Raw genomic sequence first — 25,899 nt, forward strand, 5'->3', positions numbered from 1 at the left:
TTTAAAATTCGTCAGCAAGTTAATAAGCACTCGGTTTTAAAAAAAATGAATTTTCTGGCAATTCATGGTTCAGGCTTTATAGGGTTAAAAGGGTGACGAAAGGTCATTTTATTTTGGTGGGATTCTCCGCACTGCCGCCCAACTGTCCTCCCCTCAACATCCAGCAGATGGCGCCGTTGGAGCAGCCATGTTTTTAAAAGTCGTGTGTGCGTGTGTTGTGTGTGTGTGTGTGTGTGTATGAGAAGGGGGGTCTGTTGCTGGCTGTCCGGTGTTCAGTGAGCTAGGCTGTGCGGCTAAAAGATGCACACAGCTCAAGCTATGTACAATATGGTGCCTGGAAGCTAGTATATGTTTAATTCGGAGGGGCAAACGGCTGTTTCTGTACGACACGGACGGTAGCAGAAATGGCCGGAATTATAAAAAAGCAAATTTTGAAACATTTGTCAAGGTAAGTGTCTTATCTTTCGCTTTTTGTTAGCCGGTTAGCCCAGCTGGATGAGGGATTTAACGGTGTTGCCTACAACACAGCAAACGTCAGGTCGCTTGTATCCGCTAGCTACATTGATTTCCACTCTGGTTACCCACTAGCTTAAAGCTAACACGTTGAAACAGCCACATGAGAATAACGTTAGCAGACTTGACAGGGTCAGTGATCAACCTGGAGGAGACTAATACCGTTAACCAAATTAATTTACTGGATGCAAAATTGTTCATAATGCTGTTATATTCGACAGACTTCCTTTAAAACTTATCTAGAAAGCCAATGTATTAGATTAATGGGCCTCACACATTCAATTGGCTACTGTACCCCACTGCTTACTTTGTCTTTTTGTGTCACTTATTGGGCTAGAGTTTCAAATATCACAATGACTTCATTTATAAGTAGATTATTTTGTCCCATTTAATCTATCTATCTATCTATCTATCTATCTATCTATCTATCTATCTATCTATCTGTCTATCTATCTATCTATCTATCTATCTATCTATCTATCTATCTATCTATCTATCTGTCTGTCTGTCTGTCTGTCTGTCTGTCTGTCTGTCTAATTTCTCAGTTAGAGCTTATAATCAATCACAAATCATTTTCAGGATAGAGAGAGTTATGGATGTAGTATTTCAGCTTTCCAATGCATCTTTGTGCAATCATTTTCAGGGTGCTCTATCTATCTATCTATCTATCTATCTATCTATCTATCTATCTATCTATCTGTCTGTCTGTCTGTCTGTCTGTCTGTCTGTCTGTCTAATTTCTCAGTTAGAGCTTATAATCAATCACAAATCATTTTAAGGATAGAGAGAGTTATGGATGTTGTATTTCAGCTTTCCAATGCATCTTTGTGCAATCATTTTCAGGGTGCTAAAAGGCTTTTTTTGTTTTTACATCCAACTCAGCTCCTACAGTTTAAGTCTGATCACTGTTTATATCTTAAGCAATATTTTCTTTTAATCCAACACCCTGCTTGTATTCCATTCACCTTCAACATCCTCTCCAAAGCTGCAGCCTTTTCTCTATACTTGCTCTTACTTTGTGTCACAATGTGTTGTTTTTAATGTTGCTATTTTCTGTTTGGCCCTGCTAACAGTTGTTGTGCAATTTATATGTGTGGGAGAGCACTGTGCTTAAAATATATCTCTCCAACCACAGCTGGATGGGGTAAAAGCTGAAATTTATTGTGAGACTGGACTAAAGGTGTGTGCTAAATCAGAGGCTTTCTATTAGACTGACTCATATTCTCCTCCACTCTGTTGTCTCTGTCACTGAATAATTAAAACAAACTTTTGCACCAGATAGGACACAGTGGACACATACTTGGTTGGTAGACATGCAAGCATGTTGATGTTGCTGCTGACTATAACTTGTTTTTAGATGGGAAATTATAGTCTTCAGTTATGTTTTAAGTATCTGACTCAGTGTAGCAGCATTTCTTACTGTTAGTGTAGTTTGTAAGCCTGATGACAGGTTGATAACAAGACCCACCTGCAAAGCATTCTTGTTGATGGTGAGAATACTCATTGCCATTTACTGTATGTTTTGCTGTAAATGTACATAACAAGGACTTCTTAAACCCCAGAGGTATTCTTGTATTTTGGCCACTTCAAGTTGATTTTTTCTGGTTAATCCTCAAAGAATGATCTTTGTATTGTTTAATTGTAAAACCAAACAGTTGTGCTTTTGGCACAGTTTGCACAATGACTTGATTCTTGCCTCTTACCAGCTCTGGGATTTCTGTATTCTTTGAACCATGTTAATCTAAATAATTAGCCTGTATTGCTAGTTTTATAAAGAATAGACCCACTATTCAGTAGTCTTTGCTCTAATATAGGTCTTAATAGTCAATTCCACCAAATCACTTCTTTATATTCTGCAAATCCAAAAGGCAACACAATTGAGTCAGAGCTGGTATTTTTGGACATGTGAACTAGCTTTATACCTCATGCATGACTCATTAAAGGCCCTTGAATATTGCAGGAATTGATATGAAATGAAAGCAATGGCTCAGGTTTTGTCCACATTATAACAAGTGTTGAGCTGTTATGTTGTTGCTCGCTATCAAGGGGAAGCTTAAGCTTTAACTGGCTTATCAGGTACAACATGGTGTTAGACCAAACAATGTCAAATGTTTTGACAAATTGGACCACATTCACATGTCGTCTCATCAGTTTAATTAATATAATTAACCTAAAACGTGAGCCACACTCTGTCATGAGCTGCAGACTAAAATGTCAAGCAAGAGAACTGTTGGTCTAATGTCTGAAATGTCATGGGTATTTACGAGAAGAGTGTTCAGTCATGTGGTGAATGTGAAATTAAAATACTTAACAGATTGATTTGCTCCGACTGATGCTATATTCACCCTGTGCGGGGTTATAGCCTATTCCTGGCAGTTGGAGCTCGCTATGTTAGCACCGTCACAGAGGTTAACCTAGATGGGGAGTGCAGCTGTGTTGCTCTAGTAAGGAAGCTGCCACAGCGTCTCAGGATGACTCATTCAGTTGCACTACTTCAAAAACATCTCGGCCGAGGTGCATAATTGAATTGTGTGTATTTCTGTCTCCCGGATCATCAGTGACGTATACTGATGATGTTTGGTGATTCCCTTAGTTTAAATTCCATAAACCTTTGGCTGTAAATGTTCACTCTTTTTACCTGGTCTCCTTTTCTTAGGTTCACCAAGAATCTGTCCCCAGACAAGATCAATCTGAGTACACTGAAGGGGGAGGGGCAGCTCTCCAACCTCGAGCTCGATGAAGAGGTACTGCAGAACATGCTTGACCTGCCTACCTGGTTGGCTGTCACCCGGGTCTACTGCAACAAGGCCGCCATCAGGGTACGTCATTGTTTTGTCAAACCTGATTGTGTAGCTGGTCTGACAGGTAAAGCTCACTCCCCTTTCCAAGAAGACGTTGGAACAAAAAAAACAACATAATTCATGTCATATATGTATATGTCTCATAGTTCATTTTCAAACAAAACAAAGATTTTCTGTGTGTTAATGCCAAAAATCCAGGGTCCGGCGAGTCGTACAGGAAATGAGCAGTGTCAGTACCACAGAGATAAGCACTGCTGAGAACACTATGAGCCTTCAGACCAGCACTGGTTATTGGTAATAGAGAGCCAAGCCATGATTCAGAGGGACACAAAAGGCCAGAGGCGAGAGTGATCCTGAGATAAACTGACTTGTGTGCATTGAGCTGTCAGGATGGGTGGTGTGTGTTCCCAAAGAGTCCCAATAATACTACCTGTTAAAGGCATTTTGTTTTGTTAATATAAATTCAATAATAATTATTCACATTGTTGTTATTGAAGTATATTCTACACATATTTGAATCTCTTGAATCTTCAGTATAAAGCACACATTGTGCCAACATTGTAGGACAGTATTAGACATACAATTATGTATGTATGTATTATTGCAATACTGCTGTTTGATGCTTTCACTGAGCTAAGGAACAATATATTCACTGAGCTAAGGAACAATATTTTTTTCCATGTTCACCAGTAATATTGAAGATGTTTTGTTTGTTATTTTATATATATTTTTCTTTTATCCAGTCTTACTGAATGTGTAATATGCAGCGTTCTCTTTTAAACTTTATCTGATTAATGAGGTTTGCGGTGTTTCCACCAGTCAAAGAGTGACTGCTGACTCTGAGTAGGAACTTCTCATTAGCAACTGTTGACAGAAATTCACTTGTTCTGTTGTTTGTTTTTCCTATTTTCAAAAGTCCCCCAGGCTCCCAAAAAAGCTCCAGTATGAAAATATATTTAAGTGTTATACTAACTTGCTCTGTACATGGCTGTTCATCAGTTGATTTATTTTTACAAATTATGATTATGTTTTCGCGAGTTTCAATTCCCTATTTGACCTCAGTATATAAATATAACGACACCAAGAAAAGTGCACTGTGATCTGCTGCTTGTGGACAAGCTATTAGCCATGCTAATGGTGTGGCTTTTACGATGGAAATGTCAGTGAGTGAGTTGGTTGGTGGATGGATTGTCATGATTTCTTTTGTATGGACATTCATGATCCACAACTGATGAATCCTACTGGCTTTGGTGACTTCTCTTCTTGGCCTGCTGAACATCAACATGCTTGTCATTGAGCTCAAAGCACCTCTGTGGCAGCACAGCGTAACAAAGCTGCTGACATGGCTCTTTATTGATCTTGACCTACATTTTAAACTCTGTTAATGTCAGAAATCTCAGGAATTGCTTTAATCTCTTCTTGATCTTATCTTCAAGGTCTAAGATAGAAAGGATATGAAGAAATGTATACAATATCGTCATAGCACAGCCCTAGCTGCATCTAGTATGATTTTTTTTTGCAGGGCCATACGCAGTCAGTGCTAGTTGTTACTTACTATTATATGACTGTCATCTACAAAAATGTACAGGCACAACATCAGTTTTCTGCTTTATGACATTTACATTTCACAGGCTCAAGACTGATTGAAGCAAAATGCAAATAAAACAAATATTTTCGTCAAAGGTCTTCAAATGTATATGCAGGAATTACACTCTTTTGTGATTCATTAGCCCAAAATGTTGTCAAACACTGCAATGCTGTTATCTGAAAAAGTAAGCAGCTACACGCTTTGCAACACATTGATGCTTTACAATCAAAGCATTCATGTCTCCACAAACCATCCATGCATTCCAGCCATCCATATATCTACATGTGAAAACTTGTGTGTATAGGCTGGCTTTTTTTGTAATTTTAATTATGGTTAACACTTTAAAAGTAACAGTAACAGTACTTTTTTATGTACTTTATGTTCTTCATTCTTAGTTTCTTTCTAATTTCCTCTTGTTTTAGTTAATCTGGTACATTGTAATAATAGCTGAGTTGGTGTTAGAAACGGCAGTATGACTCCAAATATTACAATGTGGCAGTTGTAGCACTTGCGTCATGTTGCATGAGCTTGATGTCCAATGTGCCCTTGTGCCCAGTGAATGATAAACGGTGCAGAATGCTGTGGCAAGGGTTTGTGACTGACTTTTGCTGTCCTGTCTTTTTTAGATACAATGGACAAAGTTGAAAACAAGCCCCATCTGTTTGGTAAGAATGAGGTTATTTCTGTCCTTCAGAGTTCTTGCACAATTCTGCAACACTAAGCTTCTTCATTCATGTTTTAATCCAAAAATAACCTAACTTTATCGTGACTATGGCAGGGCATATTTTACTGTTTTCCTTAACTGCTCCATAGGTTGTGTTCTCTGTCCTGTTATCTTATGCAAATGTTAGGTTATTTCTCTATGTATCCTTGCTCAATTGTATGCTGAGTATTGCATTTCCCTCTTTTGTGCAGTTCTTGGATAAGGTAGAGGTAGAAATGAGGACATGTGAGGAGCCACGTCCACCCAATGGCCCCTCTCCTATAGCTATTACAGCAGGCCAGAGGTAAGCCTGCATATATCTTGTGTATAGCCAAAATATCTGACTACATCCCATGTATATAATAAACGGTGCCTTTGCTCATGTTTACATTGTGTATTTACAGCGAGTACGGCTTTGCAGAGAAAGTGGTGGAGGGCATGTCTGTTAGGATCAACTCCATCACCATCAAGGTGCAGGCTCGGGCCTTCCATGCCTCCTTTGAGCTCTGGCAGTTACAAGGCAACAGTCTCAACCCCAAATGGCAGCGCAGTGACCTCCGCTACACCCGCGTCACTGACCCAAAGAGAGGAGAGGTACAGTGCAACACACTTTTAACCCATAAGAACCTATGGTGACACCCGTGTAACAAACACTTTAAATCTTCTAGAATCTCACATATTCAGCTTTATGCTTCACATTAACTCATTAAATCCCTAAGCGATGTATATTCAACACCCTGGTGTGGTGGTCATGTGACTTTGACAAGAAGTGACTTCTCCAAAATGTGGCTGTGACTGGAAACAGAAATGTGAAATTTTTCAAAAAGCTTATTTTTTGTTACTAGGCTAAGTTTAAACCTATTTAACAAGTGTAATCCGTTAATAGTTGTCCTGTATTGCATTTAACTTGTTCTGACCAAATTTCTTGAACAAATTAAAGTCAAAATTTGGATATATGTTATGGAGATGCAAAAGAAAAAGGCAAATTTGTGTCTCTGTAAGCAGGAAATGTGTCTAGTTTTTTTCTATTTTAAAATAAGAAATATCATAATTATAAATACCTATACGCCCATTGTAACGTATATATGTCACATCACAGATCTTTGACATTTAGGGGTAGTATTTTTTTTAAAACATCAGAAAAGTGTTCTATGTGATCCACTTATAGAACACGTCCTTTAAGGAAAACTGGGTCTGGGTTCTTTTGGGTTAAGCTATGTTTATGCTCGTGTTAGTGACCCTTGCACAAGGGTGCATGTGCGAAAACTGACGCCATCTTGCCCTTCGCGTCAGTGTTGGCAGTCAAAAACACCTCTGTGTATGCACATAGCATTTGCAGTGTTCTGCACCAATATAAACAAAGCTTTACCCCACCATCTGTAACACTGCTCTGCCTGCAAGATGCTTGTTTTGTCCAACTGAATACAATGATTTACAAGACAAGCACTGTCTGCTCATTAGGCCTACAGTAAATCATTTAATAAATCCATTTGTTTTGGTTTTTAGTAGCCGCAGGGACGTTATTAGGATGAACAACCTTTCAGAATGAGGCTTATAATCCACTTAAAAGGAATTGCATCTGTTGCCTTGGTTTTATCTGTGTCTCACAAAAAGAGATTTGCCTTGCCACAGATACATACAGATAGCAGTTCCATATTATGATGGAACACGGAGAGTTTATCATATAGTGTGTTTTTGATTGATAAAAGTTGGATGGTTTGACATATTTAAAGCATTTAAGTTCAAAGCGCCATCGGACTGGAATAATCTTCCTTTAAACATACGATCATTGACGTCTTTTCATAGTTTTAAATATGCCCTGTCTTCTTATTTTGAGTTAAACTGCACATGTTTCAGATAATATTATGTCATATTTTTTATTTTTTTTTAATTTTTTTTTTAAGAAATGCAATTACAATTTACAATAATATTATGTTACTTCTTTCAGTTTTACTAGGCTAATGTTATGGCCAACTTGTGGCCATTGAGAGGTTGTGATTATTCTTGTGTTCATTCTTGTGTTCATTTTTTGTTTGTTATGTTTGTGTTGATGCCTGTTGTCTTTGTTGTTGTATGTCTGTAAATTGTTGAGTGTTTTGTTTTGTAATGTACTTTAGGACCCTCTCGAAAACGAGAGGATTCCTCTCAAGGGGTTTATCCTACTCAATAAAATTTCTGATGATGATATTTCTTGCTGTAATCAGGTGTTGACGTTTAAAGAAATAAACTGGCAAAGTCTACGAATCGAGGCAGATGCCATTGAGAGTGACGACCAGGACCTCGGAAGCACCCCATTACGTCTCATCACCAACCAGGGACGCATTCGCATCGCTCTTAAGCGCAGAGTAAGACGTTGTTTCTACCATTCATTCACTACTCTGTCATGTAATTGGTTAAAAATGGACCTCATCTAAATTGCAAAAGTATCTGTCACGAGTCGAATTCTTCATTGTTCCATCTAGATAAAGGACTGTAATGTGCTGGCATCCAAGCTGCTTTTCATTCTGGACGACCTGTTGTGGGTGTTGACGGACTCTCAGCTCAAAGCCATCATCCATTACGCCAAATCTCTCAGCGAGGCCATGGAGAAGTCTGCCCAGCAGAGGAAGAGCAGGACTGCTGAATCCCTACAGGTCCTGCCTCCTTCTTGCTCATTAATGTTTGGGTGAAAAATCAGTATAAATAATGATAATAATATTATATGTTGAAGTGTTTTAATGACAGACTTCCTATGTTTAAGGAAAGGGCCCTGTTAACCTTAAAACATATGAGCTTCATTTATCAGATGTCATGTGTTTGAGGATTGCTGTTTCTGAATCAGTTTTGGATTCACTCATTCATTCATTCATCCATTCATTCATTCATTTCATTTCATATTTGGTAATGCAGTTACAATAGGCCTTTTGACCTATCTTTATCCGAAAAGCACCGTCATTACTACTGGCGTCAACAATGGCTCCATTCTATTCAAGTGTTCAGTAAGCCATGACCTCATCACAGTGAGCGAGCATGTACAATACCGAGACCCTAAAACCAAAGAAGCTAAATGGAATTCAGCTGCTATTCATTTTATTATTTACACATGCAACAGGAAACCAGATCAAACAGTTGCTTGACATGTCTTCCGTGGGAAAGTTATTGCATTTTGTTAAACACACAAAAAAAAATATTTGTATATTGTCGTCTTTTCTCCAAAACAATATCTCCATGTTTACCTAGTAAGCTGACTGGTGTTGCAGTTTGCTCATCACCTGCAGTTAGATCAAAACATAAAAATGTGTGTTGTTAGCAGCCCCGCAGGCATTTGCCTGACAGGCCTTACAGAGGGAACAAAAGTCTCTTTCAGACCAGCTATCTGATATGTTTGATTAGATTAGAAAGTAAAAGAAGTAATTATTATATATATATATATATATATATATATATAATAATTACTTCTTTTACTTTATAATCTAATCAAACATATATATATAAACTAATCAAACATATATATATATGACTCCAGGTTCATTTTGCACCATTTTTATGCATTTATTTTTGTCTTTGTTTTGCATCATGTAAACTTTCCTCACCCTACTTTCAGCTCCAACTCAGCTATAAGTCTGGTTTATCATTTAATCAATTTAACAAACTATAAAGCTGCATAGAACCCAATACAATACAATAAAAAAGACACCAGGACCTAAAAGGATCTACAATCTCAAAATTGATTGTTATGAAACAATCAAAGGTTGTATATTATGTCACGATTTATACACAGTAGCAGAAACCACTAAAAAACTATGAAAAAGCCCCATACCCACACAACAACTGGTTTTGTCAGCTACACTTTTCATGGTACTGTTTCAAAACACAGTAATGTTACAATAAATGAGACCAGCTCAGTATATTCACAGATTACTGGATAGACTCTGGATTTGTTTGCAGTTATACAATAATTCTGCCTCTTCTCATGACAACACAAATAGCTTTAACTCAAAATTAGCTGGGGCAAGACTAGATTTGTTTTCTGTGTATTATATATAAAGTTTAATTTGTTTCCCTGTGATATTTATGTTGCAATGTATTTTGTCAAATCATCTTGGTAATTTAGATAGATTTGATCACTTCTGTGTTTTAGACTGCTCCTCCATCACCTGGCATCCACAACCTTTGGACAGAGCCCCCCACCGCCCCTACTGGCACCCCCAACAACATGAGTCAATATTTTGATCTGTATGATGTCAAAGAATCTTCTTACCACACCTTCATATCCCGCTTGGACTTACACATATGCAATGACAGTTCTTCAATGGATGAAGGTTGGTTAAAATATATCATTATGTGCCAAAAATGTACATGGCAAACATGTATGTAGCATTTATTGTCTTGTAACTGTATGTAAGCAGTTTTTACAGGATTGTTTGCTTAAACTAATCCCTAAAATCCAGTGAAATGCATAGTATTTGAAGGATAATTCTGTCAAGCTGGTTTTTAACCGCTATCATGTGACATTGCACAGATGATGCTCCACCTCCAGGCTTGCAGGGTGCCATGCAGCTAACATTCAGGAAACTGGGATTTGACTACTATCCCGTCCACAGACCTGGTGAGTGCAACGACTGGTCCTTTCTCTGACTTTAAATTAAACCGCAGTTTACCCAGAGGCTCTGTCCTCCTACCACTTTAACCACAGCATTCATTATGGACTGTTAGGGGGATTACTACTCAAGCAGACTAATGGCCTGGGAGAGTGTGCCCAGTGCCGTTATTCTTTGAGGAATTTGTAAAGTGTAGAATGTAGAGCAGCAGGGTCGCCTCAAAAGCTGATTATGGTCAATTAAACACAGTTAGAAAAAAACTTTTATTTTGCTATTCTGTTTGACTAAGAATTACCGTCTTTGAAGGAAGTATTAACAGATGAAAGATTCATATATCAATGCAGAACAACTTTAAATAAAGCATGTCTATATAACCACACACCTAGCTTTTAAAAGTGGTCAAGTTTGTTGACAGGTGAGGAATTTGACTCCAGCCATATTGTCAAACCTCCTACATCCTCTACATGCAGAGTTTCAGAGTTTCGACTCCTGCCACTAGGAAGGAGATATACGTACAGGAAGAGGGCCAAAACAAACAGATATTTAAAATCATTTGTTCCCTCAGCTGTTGGCTTCCTAAATAAACTAGGGTAGTAGCTTTGTCTTTCTTAAGCAATGTAAATTATATATTCCATGATGTCTCCCATATGCTTTTATGCTTTAATGTTTTATGTTCTGTGTTTTGTATTTATTATGATTATTTGTTTGTTGTGTGACATTTTTTTACTACTGAATGCAGAACAAATTGCCCCTCTGGGACAATAAAGAGTTATCAAATCAAATCCAGTTCTCAGTAGTTCCCACTAAATTTACACACAATGCAGAGGACACATATACAGGATGATACAGATACAAACAAAGCTACAGATAAAGGCAAACCCAACTCTCGTGCCTTGATCTGATTGACGTTAAAGGACAAAAATGTCTGTGTCAAAGACCTGCCATAAGATTTTATATATGTATTATTTTTCACTTTCACAAAGTTAAATGTTTTAACCAGCTTCAGTCAAGAACACCACTACTAAATATTCATTCATTTTCAGAATTTTAACCTTTTTGAATGCCAGTTTGTTTACATAATGCCACTGTTATTATGAAAAAACAAACAAACTCACTGCTAGGGGAAATGTACTTTTCATGGTCTGGGGATATATCACTGATTAGCAACAACATAGATTGTGATGCATTTTGTGTCAGATTTAAATAAATGTATTTTCAGTGTCTGTACATCCATAATTTGTCCGGATTTCTTCGGAGTAATTGCTTTTGCGCTGTTGGTTGTGGAAATATAACTGCCTTTTTGCTGCTCTGATACAGCTGATGGATGTCGACACTGGGAACGCCACAGTGGAGCCATGGAAGCTCAGGCCCAGTGGGCAGGGAAACTGCTGCAGGAGTACCAGAAGAGAGCAGAGGCTTCTGGGTTCCCTGGGCCACATACTGAGACACCCCAGCCAACCAAGGACTCCTCTGCAAGGACAGTTCAAGGTATGAGTGCCAAATGAGTGAATGAAATAACTGTCTTATTCTGTTAATTTTTTGAAAGCTCAACACAGATAAAATTATACTGATATGTACTCAGAAAAAACAAAAATATTTGCAACTATGTTACGTAAGTAAGTAAGTAAGTAAACTTTATTTATATAGCACCTTTCACAGACAGAAGTCACAAAGTGCTTCACATAGAAATCATACACATAACATAAAAATGTACATACAAGTTTTAAAAGACCAAAACAACAGCAATTTAAACAACCATAGCAGTCCCGAAACAATTAATCAAAAGCCTGAACAAATAAAAATGTCTTCAGTTGACTTCTAAAAGTAACAACAGAATCTACTGAGCGCAGTGAGGGAGGGAGACTGTTCCAAAGCTTGGGAGCAACAGCCTGGAAAGCTCGATCGGCAATGAAACTATGACCCCACACAAATCAACACTTGGCTCAGTAACAGCAACATTTTATGATAAGAAAGACGCAAATCCTTATCTTTAAAAATATATCTGAACATCAGTGTCATAATCCGACTCGGAAACAGGCTTGCTCTTCCTCAAATGAGTCATTTCTGACTGCCTGTCACAAAGCGTTTTCTCTCCCATGCACATACTTTAGATGGACAGTCCAGTCCCAAGACGAGCCCCACCAACACAGAGCAGGCGTCCAGCAGGAACTCTGCCACAGCTCCTCCAGGGTCATCACTGAAGAGGCTGCGGTCCAGCTGCGTGGTGGTCAGGATGGATGACGTGGACATTCACCAGGCAAGCTTTAATGAACAACTGATTTGATTTACCTGCTCTAACAGAAGCCTTACTTCAGTAAATGGACTGAGGAGACCTCTGTTCTTCAGTGGAAGCAGTCAGGCAGTACCTCAGACAGGGTCGCAAGTCGACTTGCATTTAGAAAATGTAAGCAGTGATGAGGCAGAAACAGATGGTTTTGATGTTGAGGACACAGGAGTTTATAGTCATAAAATCTTAAATAGAAACAATATACTTCCAGCCATGTAACTATTTGTCTGCAGTAGATTGTACAACAGGGACAATATCAATAACTTCCTTATCATCCCTGAAATAAATGACACATAAAAATGAATTTGAGACACCAGCTTCCTACTGTGAACTGCATTAATGACACAACTGCTTACAGTTGATACTATATGAATTTAAAGTGTAGGCCTTGGAACATGTCTAAAACTTGTACGGTGTAGTGTGATAAGCTGATAAAATGAAGTGCTTTGACCCATTGAGGCCTGAAAAACCGCTGGGCAATTTTAAAATAAGCCTCTAATTTTCTGGAAATTCTGGAAAGATTCTGGAAAAAAAAGTGTCAACTCTTCTACTAAATAATAGATTTTTCAGCCTCTGTAGCAGATAGAAATGAAATTCAAAAAGTATTTGAGAGCTTATACAAATACTACAAAACGACGTATCAGCTTTCCAGGCTTCGATGGGTTAAGCATGTTTAATCTCCCCCCACAGACATGATCAAGATTAAAGAAACTTAGACACAAATGATAGATTTTCAGGAAAGAAACGTGCGTTAATTGTCATTTCTTCTTCAAAACCGTATCTCCATGAAACAACTCTCATGTGTTGCAGTGTGCTCATCACCCACAGTTAGTTCAAACCAGAAAAAGGCCCATTCGTAGCAGTCCTGCTGGCATCTGCCTGACAGGCCTTACAGAGGGAACAAAAGTCTCTTTCAGTTCAGCTCTCTGGTATTATGGATCAAATCACTAATCGGTTATATTACTGTGATTATGTGCAAATGCATCAAATTGCCATTCTGGAGAACTATAACAATAGAACATTATAATTTTTATAATAACTCTCACGCTGTCAGCCGTAGTCTTGTAATAATTCCTGATGTTTTAAGCAATTATTGTCAGTAAAATAGCCCAGTGAGGATAGAATTCCATTACAAATTCAGTTGGGACAGATTTTAAAACCACAAAATGTAGATGGGCCATACATTTTTCACAGCCTTATTAAAACCTGTGTGTGTGTTCATATCTCACTCTGGGCTGACACAGATAAAACACTGATAATATATCATCCACTATATGAAGGAAGGCCTATATTATCTATGATATAAATGATTTGATTCTGCTGGGCCACTCAGAGTTTGCTTCTTGGCCTGAATAGACAGACCCGAGACCCGCTGCCACTTCAAATTACACTCTACTAGAGCTGGTTCTGCAATTTCACTTTAGACATTTCACTCTTTTCTTCATGAAGTAACATTTCCAGGGCTATTTTAAGTTCAAGACACTTGTAGTTCCCCATTTGAGAAAACGAGAGACACCCAGGGGGAATTTCTGCACGTTTGGGTCTCCACCTTCAGTTTATAACAGGAAGTCACTGATGATTAAACTCAGGTGGTTTAGTTCTGTTATGTGCAACACATGTGTATGTTGTAAATTTGTTGTGTAACTGTGTTCCTTCTCCTTTTTTTGGTATTGTGTCTTGAATGAAACAGTGAATAAATCAAATCCCATATTAAGTTATATTTCCACCCCTGTTCTTACCTCTACGCCTCAACATTCAGGTGTCTACAAGAGGCCGTCAAAACAAGAAGACCCGGTCTTTTCTATCCTGCAACCGTAAAGCTCTGCGTTTGCCGGACAATGTACCAGCAGTTCATCTGCAGTTCACTGAATACTACTTTCCCGACAACCCCAGTTTTTCAGGTATCATGCAAATATATTTATGTTCTCCCATTATCTGCACTTTCTGAAACACTTGACTTTATTTCTGAATTGCTTGTTGATATCCAGATGAAATGTGTATTGGCCAAAGTGACAAATCATGATATGTGAGTAACCTGAATCTGTCTCTCTCGCCTTTTTCCTTCTTCCAGTGCCCACCTCAAACCTGTACGCCCAGCTGAATAGCCTCCAGCTCTGTGTAGACCCAGCCAGCGTACTGTGGATCAATCTGTTTTCCAGGGGTCTGCTGCATACCCTGGACCAGGTCAAAGCTTTCTACCATTTGCAAGACAGCACCAGAGCCGAAGAACATGTAGACATCCGCATGGATGCAGCTCAGCTCAAGGTGAACACACAGCTTTTTATATATTAGAGGTTCAAATTTAATATAGTTGTGTAGCTGTGTTTTTTGTCTGATCAGAGATTGTTGAACTTAAACCAAAAGCCTGTAAATTGATGTGAATGTTTCTGATTCCTTTCTATAGTTGGTAATCCCACTAGATTCTTCCATATTGGACCATCCGGAGCGTCCACAGTCCCTCTGTGTTACTGTACCCCAGATGGTTCTCAGCAACACCCGCCTCTGCCCTCATGGCTCCAGAGCAGACCTCAACGGCACCTTCAACAAGTTCGCCAGCTGCCCTTTCTTCCAGCACACACCTCCTTGCCCCTACCCCAGAGACCAGAGTGCCTTTCGCCCCATCCCCCCCACCTTCCTCCAGCACTCTCAAGAGACAGAGCCCCAACCTCTGGACAGAAAGCAGCTGCGATCCCAGGATGTCTGGTCTCTCAGTCTGTCCCGTGTGACCCTCGGTTTTGATGGAGCTCGGCATTTCCCCAAAGGCAAAACCCAACCTTTTGTTGAGCCCTTCGCCATGTCTGTGTGGATATGTCAGCCCACAGCCTTTAAAAACAGATCATCGTCTTCCTCCTCCAGTCCCAACGGAGTTCACCAGCCGTCTCCAGAGCAGGAAGAGGCCTCCCTTGCCTCTGTCCACTTTTTGGCCCACACCATTACTCCAGTGAAAATGTGGCTCAACCACTATCAGTATGTTGCCCTGCTGAGGATGAAGGATGCCATGGCTCGGTTGGCGGCAGAGTTAGGCCGGGATCTTCGAGATGTTAAGCAGGCTCACGGCGAGACGACAAAACCTACAACGGTTTGTCTTGCCCTCCTGGTGGACTCTGTAGAATTGGGTCTTCTGTTGCCACCAGTGTGCACAGAGCCTGAGGAAGAAGTCCCTCAGACACCAGAGACGGACAGTCCCAGCATGACAGACTCTGACATCTCTCCGACTCATCACTCTGCAGTCCTGGAGGACAGCGGGCTAGAAAACGGCATCTCCTCCATCAATACTGTCACTGCGTTTGATCAGGATGAACAAGATGGGGTTGTGGAGGAGGCGTGTGAGGCTGTGGAGGAGGTGCTGGAGGCGGCGGATTTGACAACACAGGGGGACACCCCTGTCCTCTCACCTCCACTCTCACCTGGACACTCGCCTGTCCTCTCCCGCGAACCGTCCAACTTCAGCCTGGAGGGAGAGCTGTCAAGCGCCATCAACGTCACCAAGGATGTGACCAAAGACGCCATTAGTGCCTCGCTGGACTTGACCAAAGGGGCGTTTTCAATAACAAAGGACGCCTTCAGCATGCTGAGTCGTGGCTCAGGGATGAGCAAATTGTTTAGTCAACAGGCAAAGTAAGTGCTAGTGCTCTCCTGCAGTGCTGTTGGCAACATTATAGTGTTTGTGTGTCTGGAACCCATATCGTGCACCACATGCTTTTACTGGCTTTACGGATCTGTGTGTGTATAAGTATGCGCATGTGTGTGTGTGTTCATAGGGAACAAGTCCAGCGCTCAGAGGAGTCCTCCCCCTCTCTGGCTGCCAGCCTGCGGCACCAGTCCATGAAGCAGTCGCCTTCCCAGCATTCCTTTGATAGCGCTATCTTGGATGGCAGCCTGCCTGATGAAAACCTTTCTGTGGATAGCGATGTCAGCGACAATTTTGTTGTTCTAATGGACTCAGGTGCTTAAAATACAAACAAGTTTCCAAAGCAGTTTCTCTGATATACAAAGGTGACTTGTATTATAAGTTTGTGTCGTGTTTTCAGAGTCGGGTGTGGAGTCCATGCGTCCCAACAACACTCCTGCAGGCAGTCGAGGCAGCCCAGCCCCAGGGACAGAGGGAGGGTCATCAGCGGAGCTCAGCAGCTCTCTGTCCCAAAGTATTGAGGATGTAACTCAGGATATGGTGAGCTACTGTGCTCATATAACATTTATGGATAGATTGAATTTGTCAGTGGAGTTTCGGCTGTGGCTCAGTTGGTAGAGTTGGTTGGCCCCCAACCGAAGGGTTGGTGGTTCGATCCCTGACCATCGCAGCCTACATGTCGAAGTATCCTTGAGCAAGATACTGAACCCCAAATTGCTCCCGATGCTGCGTTCATCGGTGTGTGAATGAATTCCCAATGGTGGCAGGTGGCACCGTTTAGGGTAGCCTCTGCCACCAGTATGAATGTGTGGGTGAAAGGGTGAATGAGCGCAGTCTGTAGTGTAAAGAGCTTTGAGTGGTCGCAAAGCGACTAGAAAAGCGCTATATAAGTGCAGGTCCATTTACCATTACCATTACATTATTTTCCTGAACAAAGTAATACCTCAAAGAAAAAATAAAATCTTTTCATCTATAATTATAACAAATAATTCAAACATTCATTGAAAAACTAAATCTTTCGTAGTTTAGATGTGTAAATTTGTTGTGGTGTGCTGTTGTTACAGTCCTCAGTGTTGCTGCTTGTCCTGAGTGGAGCAGCTTGTACCATGGAAGTAAAGGGAGAAGACCAGGTTGTGGCAGTAGAGGCCCAGAATCTGACCCCTGTGCAGATGGGCAATGTCAGGGTAACAGACCTGACGGCTGGCCTCATACAAGGTAACTCGGGGTATAATTACAATGAATGTTATTGTTAAAATTGTCAGCTAATCAGGGGGTTGCTAACAATTTACATGTAACTGTCTTTAGACAGTAATGTCCCATGAAGAAGAAAAATGTCACTTGTATAATGACTCCCCTTTTAGTAAGGACAGAAGAATATTTATTTAATATTTATTTAAAATTTTAGCTTAGCTGCTTATACTGTATTTACCAAACTGTATTTTTGCACATGTTTTTTGCACATGTATATTTGCACACATGTTTGTTTGTTTATTTATACACCTGTATATTTGCACACTTGCTGTAACTGTTATCTATGAGTAACAGCTACTAATGCACATGGACCATCCATTCCACTTCCTCTATACTAGGCTATGTATTGTGGGCTCATGTTCTGTATAGGTGGAATATGTATGTATACATGTGTTGTGTTGTGTTGTGTTGTGTTGTGTTGTATTGTGTGTATGTTGGCTGCTGGAACACCTAAATTTCTCTGCTGAGATGAATAAAGTATTTCTTATCTTATCATATGTAACAAACGAAAAAATCACTCAGATATCAGAGAAGAAGTACTGATTGATATCTAACCTCAGCTGTTTCAAATTATCACAGGTTTCTAGGCCTGGACCTGAATATTCAACTGATCAGATATTAATTTGCTTGGTAGACATTTGGTTTTCAGGTTTGGATATTATTGTTTTTGTTTGTTTCAGTACTGTAGAATAACAGAATCCTGTAATTAAACCATGACGCGTTGAAACTAGGTGTGTCCAGCCATAGAGAGGTGCAGTGACGACTTTACAGTCCAATAACTTGTTGCTTTTGCTACTGATTAGCTACTCTGTTTCAACATCCCAACAATCCTTTTTGAGTCCCCTTAGCTGAAGCTTTGAATATTTGTTGTTGATTACTGCTGAAGCTGAACAGGATATAATCGGTATTTGGGAGAGTCCTACAGGCTTCAGAGTCTTAACAGTTTAGAGCTGAACAATGTAATCACAACAACGACATAACAATATTTTTCATCAATCTTGTATGTTGTAAAAACGCCTCTAAATCAGAATGTAGGGCGCCGCGGTGGCACACCTGGTAGAGCGCGTACCATAGAGGCACCGTCCTCGTGAGTGGGCGGCCCGGGTTCGAATCCGACTCGGAGCCCTTTCCCGCATGTCTTCCCCTCTGTCTCCCCCTTTCACTCTGTTTCTCACTATCAGTAAAGCCTTGAAAATGGACAAAAAAATATCTAAAAATAAATAAATAAATCAGAATACATACTACTACATATATACCACATATATTACTACATATTGGTACATTGTCTCAGTTTAAAAAAAAGAAGCTTGAAGCTGGAACTTGAAGCAGGAACCTTGCTGGAACTTGTCGCAGTTTAAATACCCATTTTCCTTCTCCTTTGTCTCTGCAGCTCCAGGTGCACCAGCCCAGAAGCAGGACAGGAAGAGTACCAGGGCGTCTCCAGTAGTGTGCATGCGAGCAGAAATGGGTCCATGTGCAGCTCGACACTCTGCTCTGTCTGAGTCTTTGGGCTTCCTGGACATGACGGTGCAAGACTGCAAAGTCGAGCTTTTAGCTTCCACAGTAAATAACATTGGTCCTTTTCTGGAAGACGAGTTCAGTGTTGATGGTCAGCCAATGAAGTTACACATGAGAAACATCACTGTCACTATGAAGGTAGGTTGTTGATACTGTCTAGATTTGGGGGTCAGTGTATTTTACATTGTTGTGTATATGATTTGGTAACACTTTACAATAACCATCATTTATAAATGGTAAACAGATAGTTTATTCATGTTTAATCTTCATTTATAAACCATATATAGGCCATTTAGAATGGTAATACATCATTTATTAAAGTTTAACTAACTTCATGATTTATAAATGGCTAATAGAAGGTATATTAATGTAAGTTTATAGTTACTTTACCATTAAAAAACAATTAAATTATAATTAATAGTTCATTAATAGTTTTAGTTGCACTCATTTTAACATTTTTAACACCATATTCAGTATGTGAATGATATTGAAATGATTCTTAAACCTTTAAGAAATTGGTTGAAAATATTTCAAGATTAAATATGTATAGCACTTTGAAAATGGTTAATAATTGGTCTATAAACCATCGATAAACATTATTTAGTTGGTTATTGTAAAGTGTTACCTATGATTTTAGTCTCAGTACTTCCCTCATAAATGTATGCATCTTTTTCTCACAAAAAACACTTGAGGACAAACCACTCTGTAAATACACTGAATTCAAAAACATCAACCACTGTTGTTCGTAGATATAGCCTGGACTCCTGGTAACTCCGGGGCAATACTGAGTGGATAATCCTTGTAAAATAAAGTAAATCAGATTGAAGCTTTTGACAGACCTTAATCTTTTCGAGTACAAAGGACTTAAACCGTAAACAGGGTAGCCAATGTGAGGTATGTAGTTAAACACCAGGATCCCTTTTTTGTTTCTTTTAGGATGATAGCCCTAAAATCTACCCTACGGCCCCTCAACCTGTCCCAGCCTCATTCATTGTAGATCAGCTTCTGCTGGAGCGCTGTGAAGACGGCATCATGAGGCTCAGAGGTGAGTAAGGAAATAACATCAACAGGATCACGAACGGTAAAAACCACAAATACTCCAGCTTATAACATCTGCTGTAAAATCTTTACAGAAAGACGAACAGAAAGTGATCTTTACCATTTCCTTTCTGATTGCAGCTGAAGGTACAGACCCGACAGCCTCAGCAGCTGTTCCTGTGGCTGGCTCAGGCAACACAAACCATTCCTGCTCCAATCAACAGCAGTGTGAGGTAGGGGAGAAAAAGCACTGTCATGTACTGTATATGCTTCAGCTTAGTGGGAGGATTTCAGATTTTATAGGATTTGTGTTTTTGTGGATAAAAATATCTTTGGTTGTTTTTTTGTATTTTTTTGCCTGGTTAGACAAGTGGCTAAGTTACACGTTTTAACCCATAAGAACCCAGATCCAGTAATCCTTAAAGGAAAATTATGGGGGATATACCACAGACCAAGTGGACCACATAGAACACATAATGATGTTTAAAAAAAAAAAAAAAAATTCTAGCCCTAAATGTCAAAGATCTGTGATGTGACATATATGATATATTGGGCGTTTATGGTATTTATGTTTATGATATTTCTTATTTTCAAATACAAAAACTAGACACATTTTCTGCTTACAGAGACACAAATTTGCCCTTTTCTTTGCATCTCCATAACATTTATCAAAATTGTGACATTAATAGTGTTGTTTAACAATACATTTTTTGTCAGATTTGTTTTTAAGTCACAAAATAATAATAATCAATAATAAATAAAAACAAACTATTTTCCTTTTTGTTTGCATATCCATAACATATATATATATATATATATATATATATATATATATATATATATATATATATATATATATATATATATATATATATATATATAGTGACTTTAATTTGTTCAGGAAATATGGTCAGTAACAAAAATAAGCTTCTTGAAATTAGCTACTTTTTCACATTTCTGTTCTGAATATGGGAGATTCTGGAAGATTTAAAGTGTTTGTTACACGGGTGTCACCACGGGTTCTTATGGGTTAAATATTTCCTGGCACATTTCATTGAAAAAAATAACATTAAAGATGAAAACCAAGCAGTGTTAGAAATGTAGCAAGGTTTAAATTAATCAGTTACAGTCTGTTTTTTTTCCTGCAACCCTAAATAATAATAATAATTAAGTAATTTCCTACACAATTAATGTGATATATTCTACCTGTGAATATTTTCCAATTAATCTAATTTCCATATTTGTATTTTGTATACTCTGTGTTTACACCTTATTTTGAAAAGTGGACATATTCCTGGACCGTTTCAATGCATTTACCATAAAGGTCAGAAGAAAGGTGCATTTGAACTTCTCCATCAGCTCCTGTGCTTACCCACTAATATAGTGGATGGGGAAACGCTGCAAAGAAAGTTGCATCTTAAAACAATCTTGATGGTTTTTCAATTATTTACATTTGCTATCAAGGTCTTTTGTTTCTACCCACCAAAAAAATCATGGTTGTATACATATAACGCCAAATACCCATTCGAGTTAATATAGTAACTGATCTTTAACCCTATAAAGCCAAGTGTATCATATTTGATACACACGTTTTTGAGACCTCTAAATCATCAGTGTGACTTTTTTTTTTTCTTGAAAAACCTGATGTATACATGTGTTGAAGAAAAAATTATATAAACACCAGATGTAGCCCAAATAATTTGAAGGTTCCACTTGTGGATCCATCATTTTGGCATGAAAACTTCATATCAGCAGATGTATGATGTTGTGTTATTTGGAAAAAAAATATTTTGTATGTTTGAGAAAAATTTTGAAAGGAAAGTCAAAGTTTAATTGGTTAAAAATATTTGAAGGTTGCACGAAAAGACCCGGTGTATCAAATATGATGCAAATTAGAATTCATACATGCAAATTGATATTGATTTTTTTTGTTTGTTTTTTTGGTTAGCAGGTTCAATAAACATAAATAGAATTTTCTGGCAATTGTTTCATGGTTCAGGCTTTATAGGGTTAAACTGCAGACTAATTATATTTTGCACTTACCCCCAACAAGTTACACACAGTAACAGGTTGCAAAAACAACCCACAAAAGTACAGAATGCATGACCTCAGTGGCTGTTTTGGCCCTCTCTGTATCACAGTCACAGCTTGGAGCCAACAAACTAAAGGACCTCTTTGTATTGTAATGCGTTTGACTGCCAAGTGTAACTTTAATAGGGGTGAAATCAAGATAATGCTTGCAAACAAATTTAGTGGCTATCAAACATGGATATCAACACTTTACCAACCATGAGGCTGTGTGTAGCTCTGTATTACGATACTTTCAGTGTGTCAGGTCAAGATAGTCAAACCTCAGCTGAGTTACATTTACAGGTCGTACTCATGTTTTAATCTGCAGTAATCTGGTTTTAAATGCAGCTGCAATACTGGCGTCCTGTTACTGGTCAGCTGTAAGATACAACACAGTGATGAGTCAGTACACAAGATTGTGTGATGGTATTGTAATTACACCTGCTGCTGTCCGGCAGAATCTGATATCCGCTCACTTGGAGCGCAGCACCTTGCCAAATCTTGCTGGAACTGAGGCTAACCAATCCGATAATCTGTTACAGGGCAAAAGCCTGGAGTCCCAGCTCTCTGATGCCCAGGCTGCTCTGACCCAGGCCCTCAGTGACAAAGAGCGCCTCCTTCTGGAAGTCAGGAAGCATGACCCCATGTTTACTCTCTGAGCCTCTCCATGTTTCACCTCTGAACCTACTGCGTCACTGCTCCTGCTGGAACAGTGATGGGATACATCAGGCTGAATGTCAGGAACCAGCAAGACTGAGTAGAACCATGTCTGAACATCAGACATGTTTAAAAAAAATAAGATGAATCCAAGTTATGGCTTTGGATCACTTCTCACTATATCACACTGTTCAAGATATTACAAAAAGAGCCCCTATAACAATTACTAAAAGGGGACTTACTGTAGTGGAATAACTTATAGGTACATTAATGGTACTACTTTTTAACTGGCAGTCTAGATATTCCTCACTGCTGTACTAAACACAAATTATCCCGGATGTTTCTCATCCAAATCAGCGTGGACAGTAAACTCATTGTGTGGTTTCAGTGTTTGTCACAGAGCATGCAAGGGTAAATTTCATCAAGCTTTAATTCTCTCCGGTTAATTGTTGTTTGTGTTACGGAATCATTAAGTTGAGCACATGCCAAAACCTCCTCTTGACACTGCCAGACAGCTGCTAGAACATCAGTCGCTCCCTCTACAAAACACAACTTAATGTCCAGCATGCTTTGTGAATAGTGCTAAGTGACACATAGCACATTTGCAGATAAACTGTCATCAAGCTCAATAGACTTAGTAATGTAGAGTACATTATTTTAGTCGTGTTCCTTTTTATTTAAAAAGTATTATGACAATATTATCAGCTGTTACTTGTTGAAAATGTAATGTGAAAGGTAGGGAAAACAATGCACTTTTTTTTTCTTTCTTTTTTTTTTAAAGGAAGCAGAACTACACTGCTTTCACAGAGACGGATGCATCTAATTTTCCACCTTGGTTGCTTTGTCATCAGGGTGGAATGGTTTCACACTCTTATCAAGTTCTCACTCTCCTAAAAAAAAAGCGTGTTGAATCATTCCCCAGTGTTATTTGTCTTTGAGTCGTTTAACGTTGATCATGCTTCTTTTGTACTGTGAAACAATGTGCTCTGTGGTCGAATGTCCACTGAAGATGACACGCCTTTCGATCGCTCCCTTTGGCTGTGGAGAACAGGATGCACAGTAGCGTCAGTATTTTAACTTTTTACACTTAGTCTCTGGTTTAAAGAGGTTTAGGATGTACCAGCTAACGAGTTATAATACTTGATTTCTTTAATACTTAGTTTGTAGCTTGCCAGGAAACAACTCAGACTGCTAGTGTTATTACCTCTGTGCACATTTGTCATGTATAGTATAATGGTCATGAACTTGTGTATATTTATTGTTTTGTTTTTTTCTAGACCAGAGTTACTTTGCAGTGTATTGAAGCCATATCAATCAAAGAAAATTGCATTTTCAAAAAGCGGTGGTAGTGATAATGTATGCACAGTGTGTTATGTAGCTGACCAAATTCACTCCAAAAACTAAGTCTTTTTCAGTGTGTTCAATCCTAAACTGCTGCAAAATTTATCTATCAGGCCAGCTGCCAGTTCAAATTTCTGTCGCTTTTCTTTTTCTATGCATAAATCTGTTAATATGCATGGATTCAAACAAAGATGGATTTGTTCATCGAAAAGACTGTTTAAATATTTAACATTCATTGTTTGAATGTTTCAGTGAAAAAGACCTCTCTGTCAGCTACATTTTATGTACAAATGTTCTTTTGTTAAATTGGTGGTTTAGCATTTAGCCCGTGGAGGTTTGGTTATCTGTTTAATGGTTGCAAAGCTCTTGCAGCCACCTTTCACTTCCATTCATCACTGTCCCTGTGTGTGTGCTCTGGAGACCCCTTGTGGCTGAATTTGCCATTTGCTGGGTATTCCCTATTCAAAATGTTGACGTTTTCTTTGTTTTTCTTTCTTAAAGGCACATTGGGTAGGATTTTCCTTAAAATCAATGTATGAACTTACACCCTCTCAATCACTTATGACCTTTTAGAAGTGTGTGGCAGTTTCTGTACATGCAGAAACTGTGCCATCTATTCTTATTTTCTTTTGATTTCTCTGTGTTTGGAATAGTTCTGGGTTTCAGCCTTTAGGCAGCAATCTACAGAGATGGTGAACACAGTGCCTAGAAAAACTAAAATATAGGTGAGGTAAAATACCAAACAGCCAAAAGTGGGTCTAAAGCCCCTCACTTTGGCTCTGAGGTTGGCTTAAACCCACTGACGAGCACTACGATTGGGCAACTTTGAATGTTGCTTTGAGTGTTTACAGAGAAAATCCTACTCATTGTGCTTTTAACTTTGGTTGCCTTGCAAGCTATGAATGACAGTTTTGCATTCTTTAAGAGGAATGTAAAAATATTTAAGCAATAGAAGACAGCTTTGGTTTAACCAAAAACATACATGACAAAGAACAGTAACACTACACATTTTTTATGTGTAATTCTTCAATTTTCAAAATGACTGTCAAAGAAATGATTGACCTGCCTGCCAGGTTTAATGTTTTCCCCTCAACTGCATGTGTACTGAACACACCCTAACTCTATAAGTGTAATACAGCAGAGATACTGCTCTTTAACCTCAGTGTAACATGTAGTCGTGATCTTCTCAGCTTTTGATGTTTTTTTTTTTTTTTTGCATGGCCTTACTAGACAAAATACAGTGGTACAAAATTAAACTTCCCATGCTGGATGCAACATGTAGCTGTAGTTTATCCAGTTTTCCTCTCCTCTGTGTTAGGTAGCATCTCTATTCTGACAAACTGGTGCTCTGAGGTCCATCTGCTCATAACCATGTGGAAAGAAGATGGACAAAGCGTGAGGCGAGACTCACTTCAACCTGGCTAAAAAGTTGCCAGTGAAGTCCGATGCATGTACTGAGGCGATGTTGCATAGTTTGCCTTGTGAATTATTTGCACTTGTGTGATAAATTCACTGGAAATTGCACTTGTTTGATGTAAATCAGTATTTTTGTCAGTTGTGTAGTTACATTGAATTTTGTATTGTCTTTATCACTTCATTGAGACTAATATAAAATTGGTTCTGTGAACCAAAGCTAGTATGTGGAAAATATTTTAAAAGAATAAATGATTAATTGCTGGACACATTTCAGTTGTGCCTTTTAAGTTTTAATAGAAAATGCATGTTTCCATGTAACAAATACCTACTGCCTCTTTGTTTTTGTCATAAATTATGACAGCAACTTGTACACTCAAGTCTCCAGTTATTTTAGTAGTGTGATATATAGTTTGTTCAACTTCAACCTCAATAAAAGTGTACATATTTCCAATTAAAACCTGAAACATTTCTTTTCGTATTGTGAGACAAACTAAATGAATTATGT

The 25,899-nt window shown here is 38.8% G+C and overlaps 1 protein-coding gene across 1 annotated transcript; it reads left to right on the plus strand.

Moving 5' to 3' along the window:
• Positions 1–238: 238 nt before the first annotated feature.
• Positions 239–25,851, plus strand: bltp3a (bridge-like lipid transfer protein family member 3A). Its single transcript, XM_059333108.1, has 21 exons — positions 239–448; positions 3,170–3,332; positions 5,529–5,567; positions 5,818–5,909; positions 6,010–6,199; positions 7,810–7,950; positions 8,068–8,238; positions 9,726–9,906; positions 10,107–10,193; positions 11,503–11,673; positions 12,297–12,442; positions 14,232–14,373; positions 14,544–14,737; positions 14,877–16,090; positions 16,234–16,418; positions 16,504–16,643; positions 17,168–17,318; positions 18,745–19,010; positions 19,809–19,917; positions 20,052–20,143; positions 22,523–25,851. The coding sequence occupies exons 1-21, from the start codon at positions 405–407 to the stop codon at positions 22,637–22,639; spliced, it is 4,035 nt and encodes a 1,344-aa protein (XP_059189091.1). The 5' UTR covers positions 239–404; the 3' UTR covers positions 22,640–25,851.
• Positions 25,852–25,899: the final 48 nt, after the last annotated feature.

Source organism: Centropristis striata, chromosome 5 (assembly GCF_030273125.1).
Source record: "Centropristis striata isolate RG_2023a ecotype Rhode Island chromosome 5, C.striata_1.0, whole genome shotgun sequence".
Classification (NCBI taxonomy): Eukaryota; Metazoa; Chordata; class Actinopteri; order Perciformes; family Serranidae; genus Centropristis; species Centropristis striata.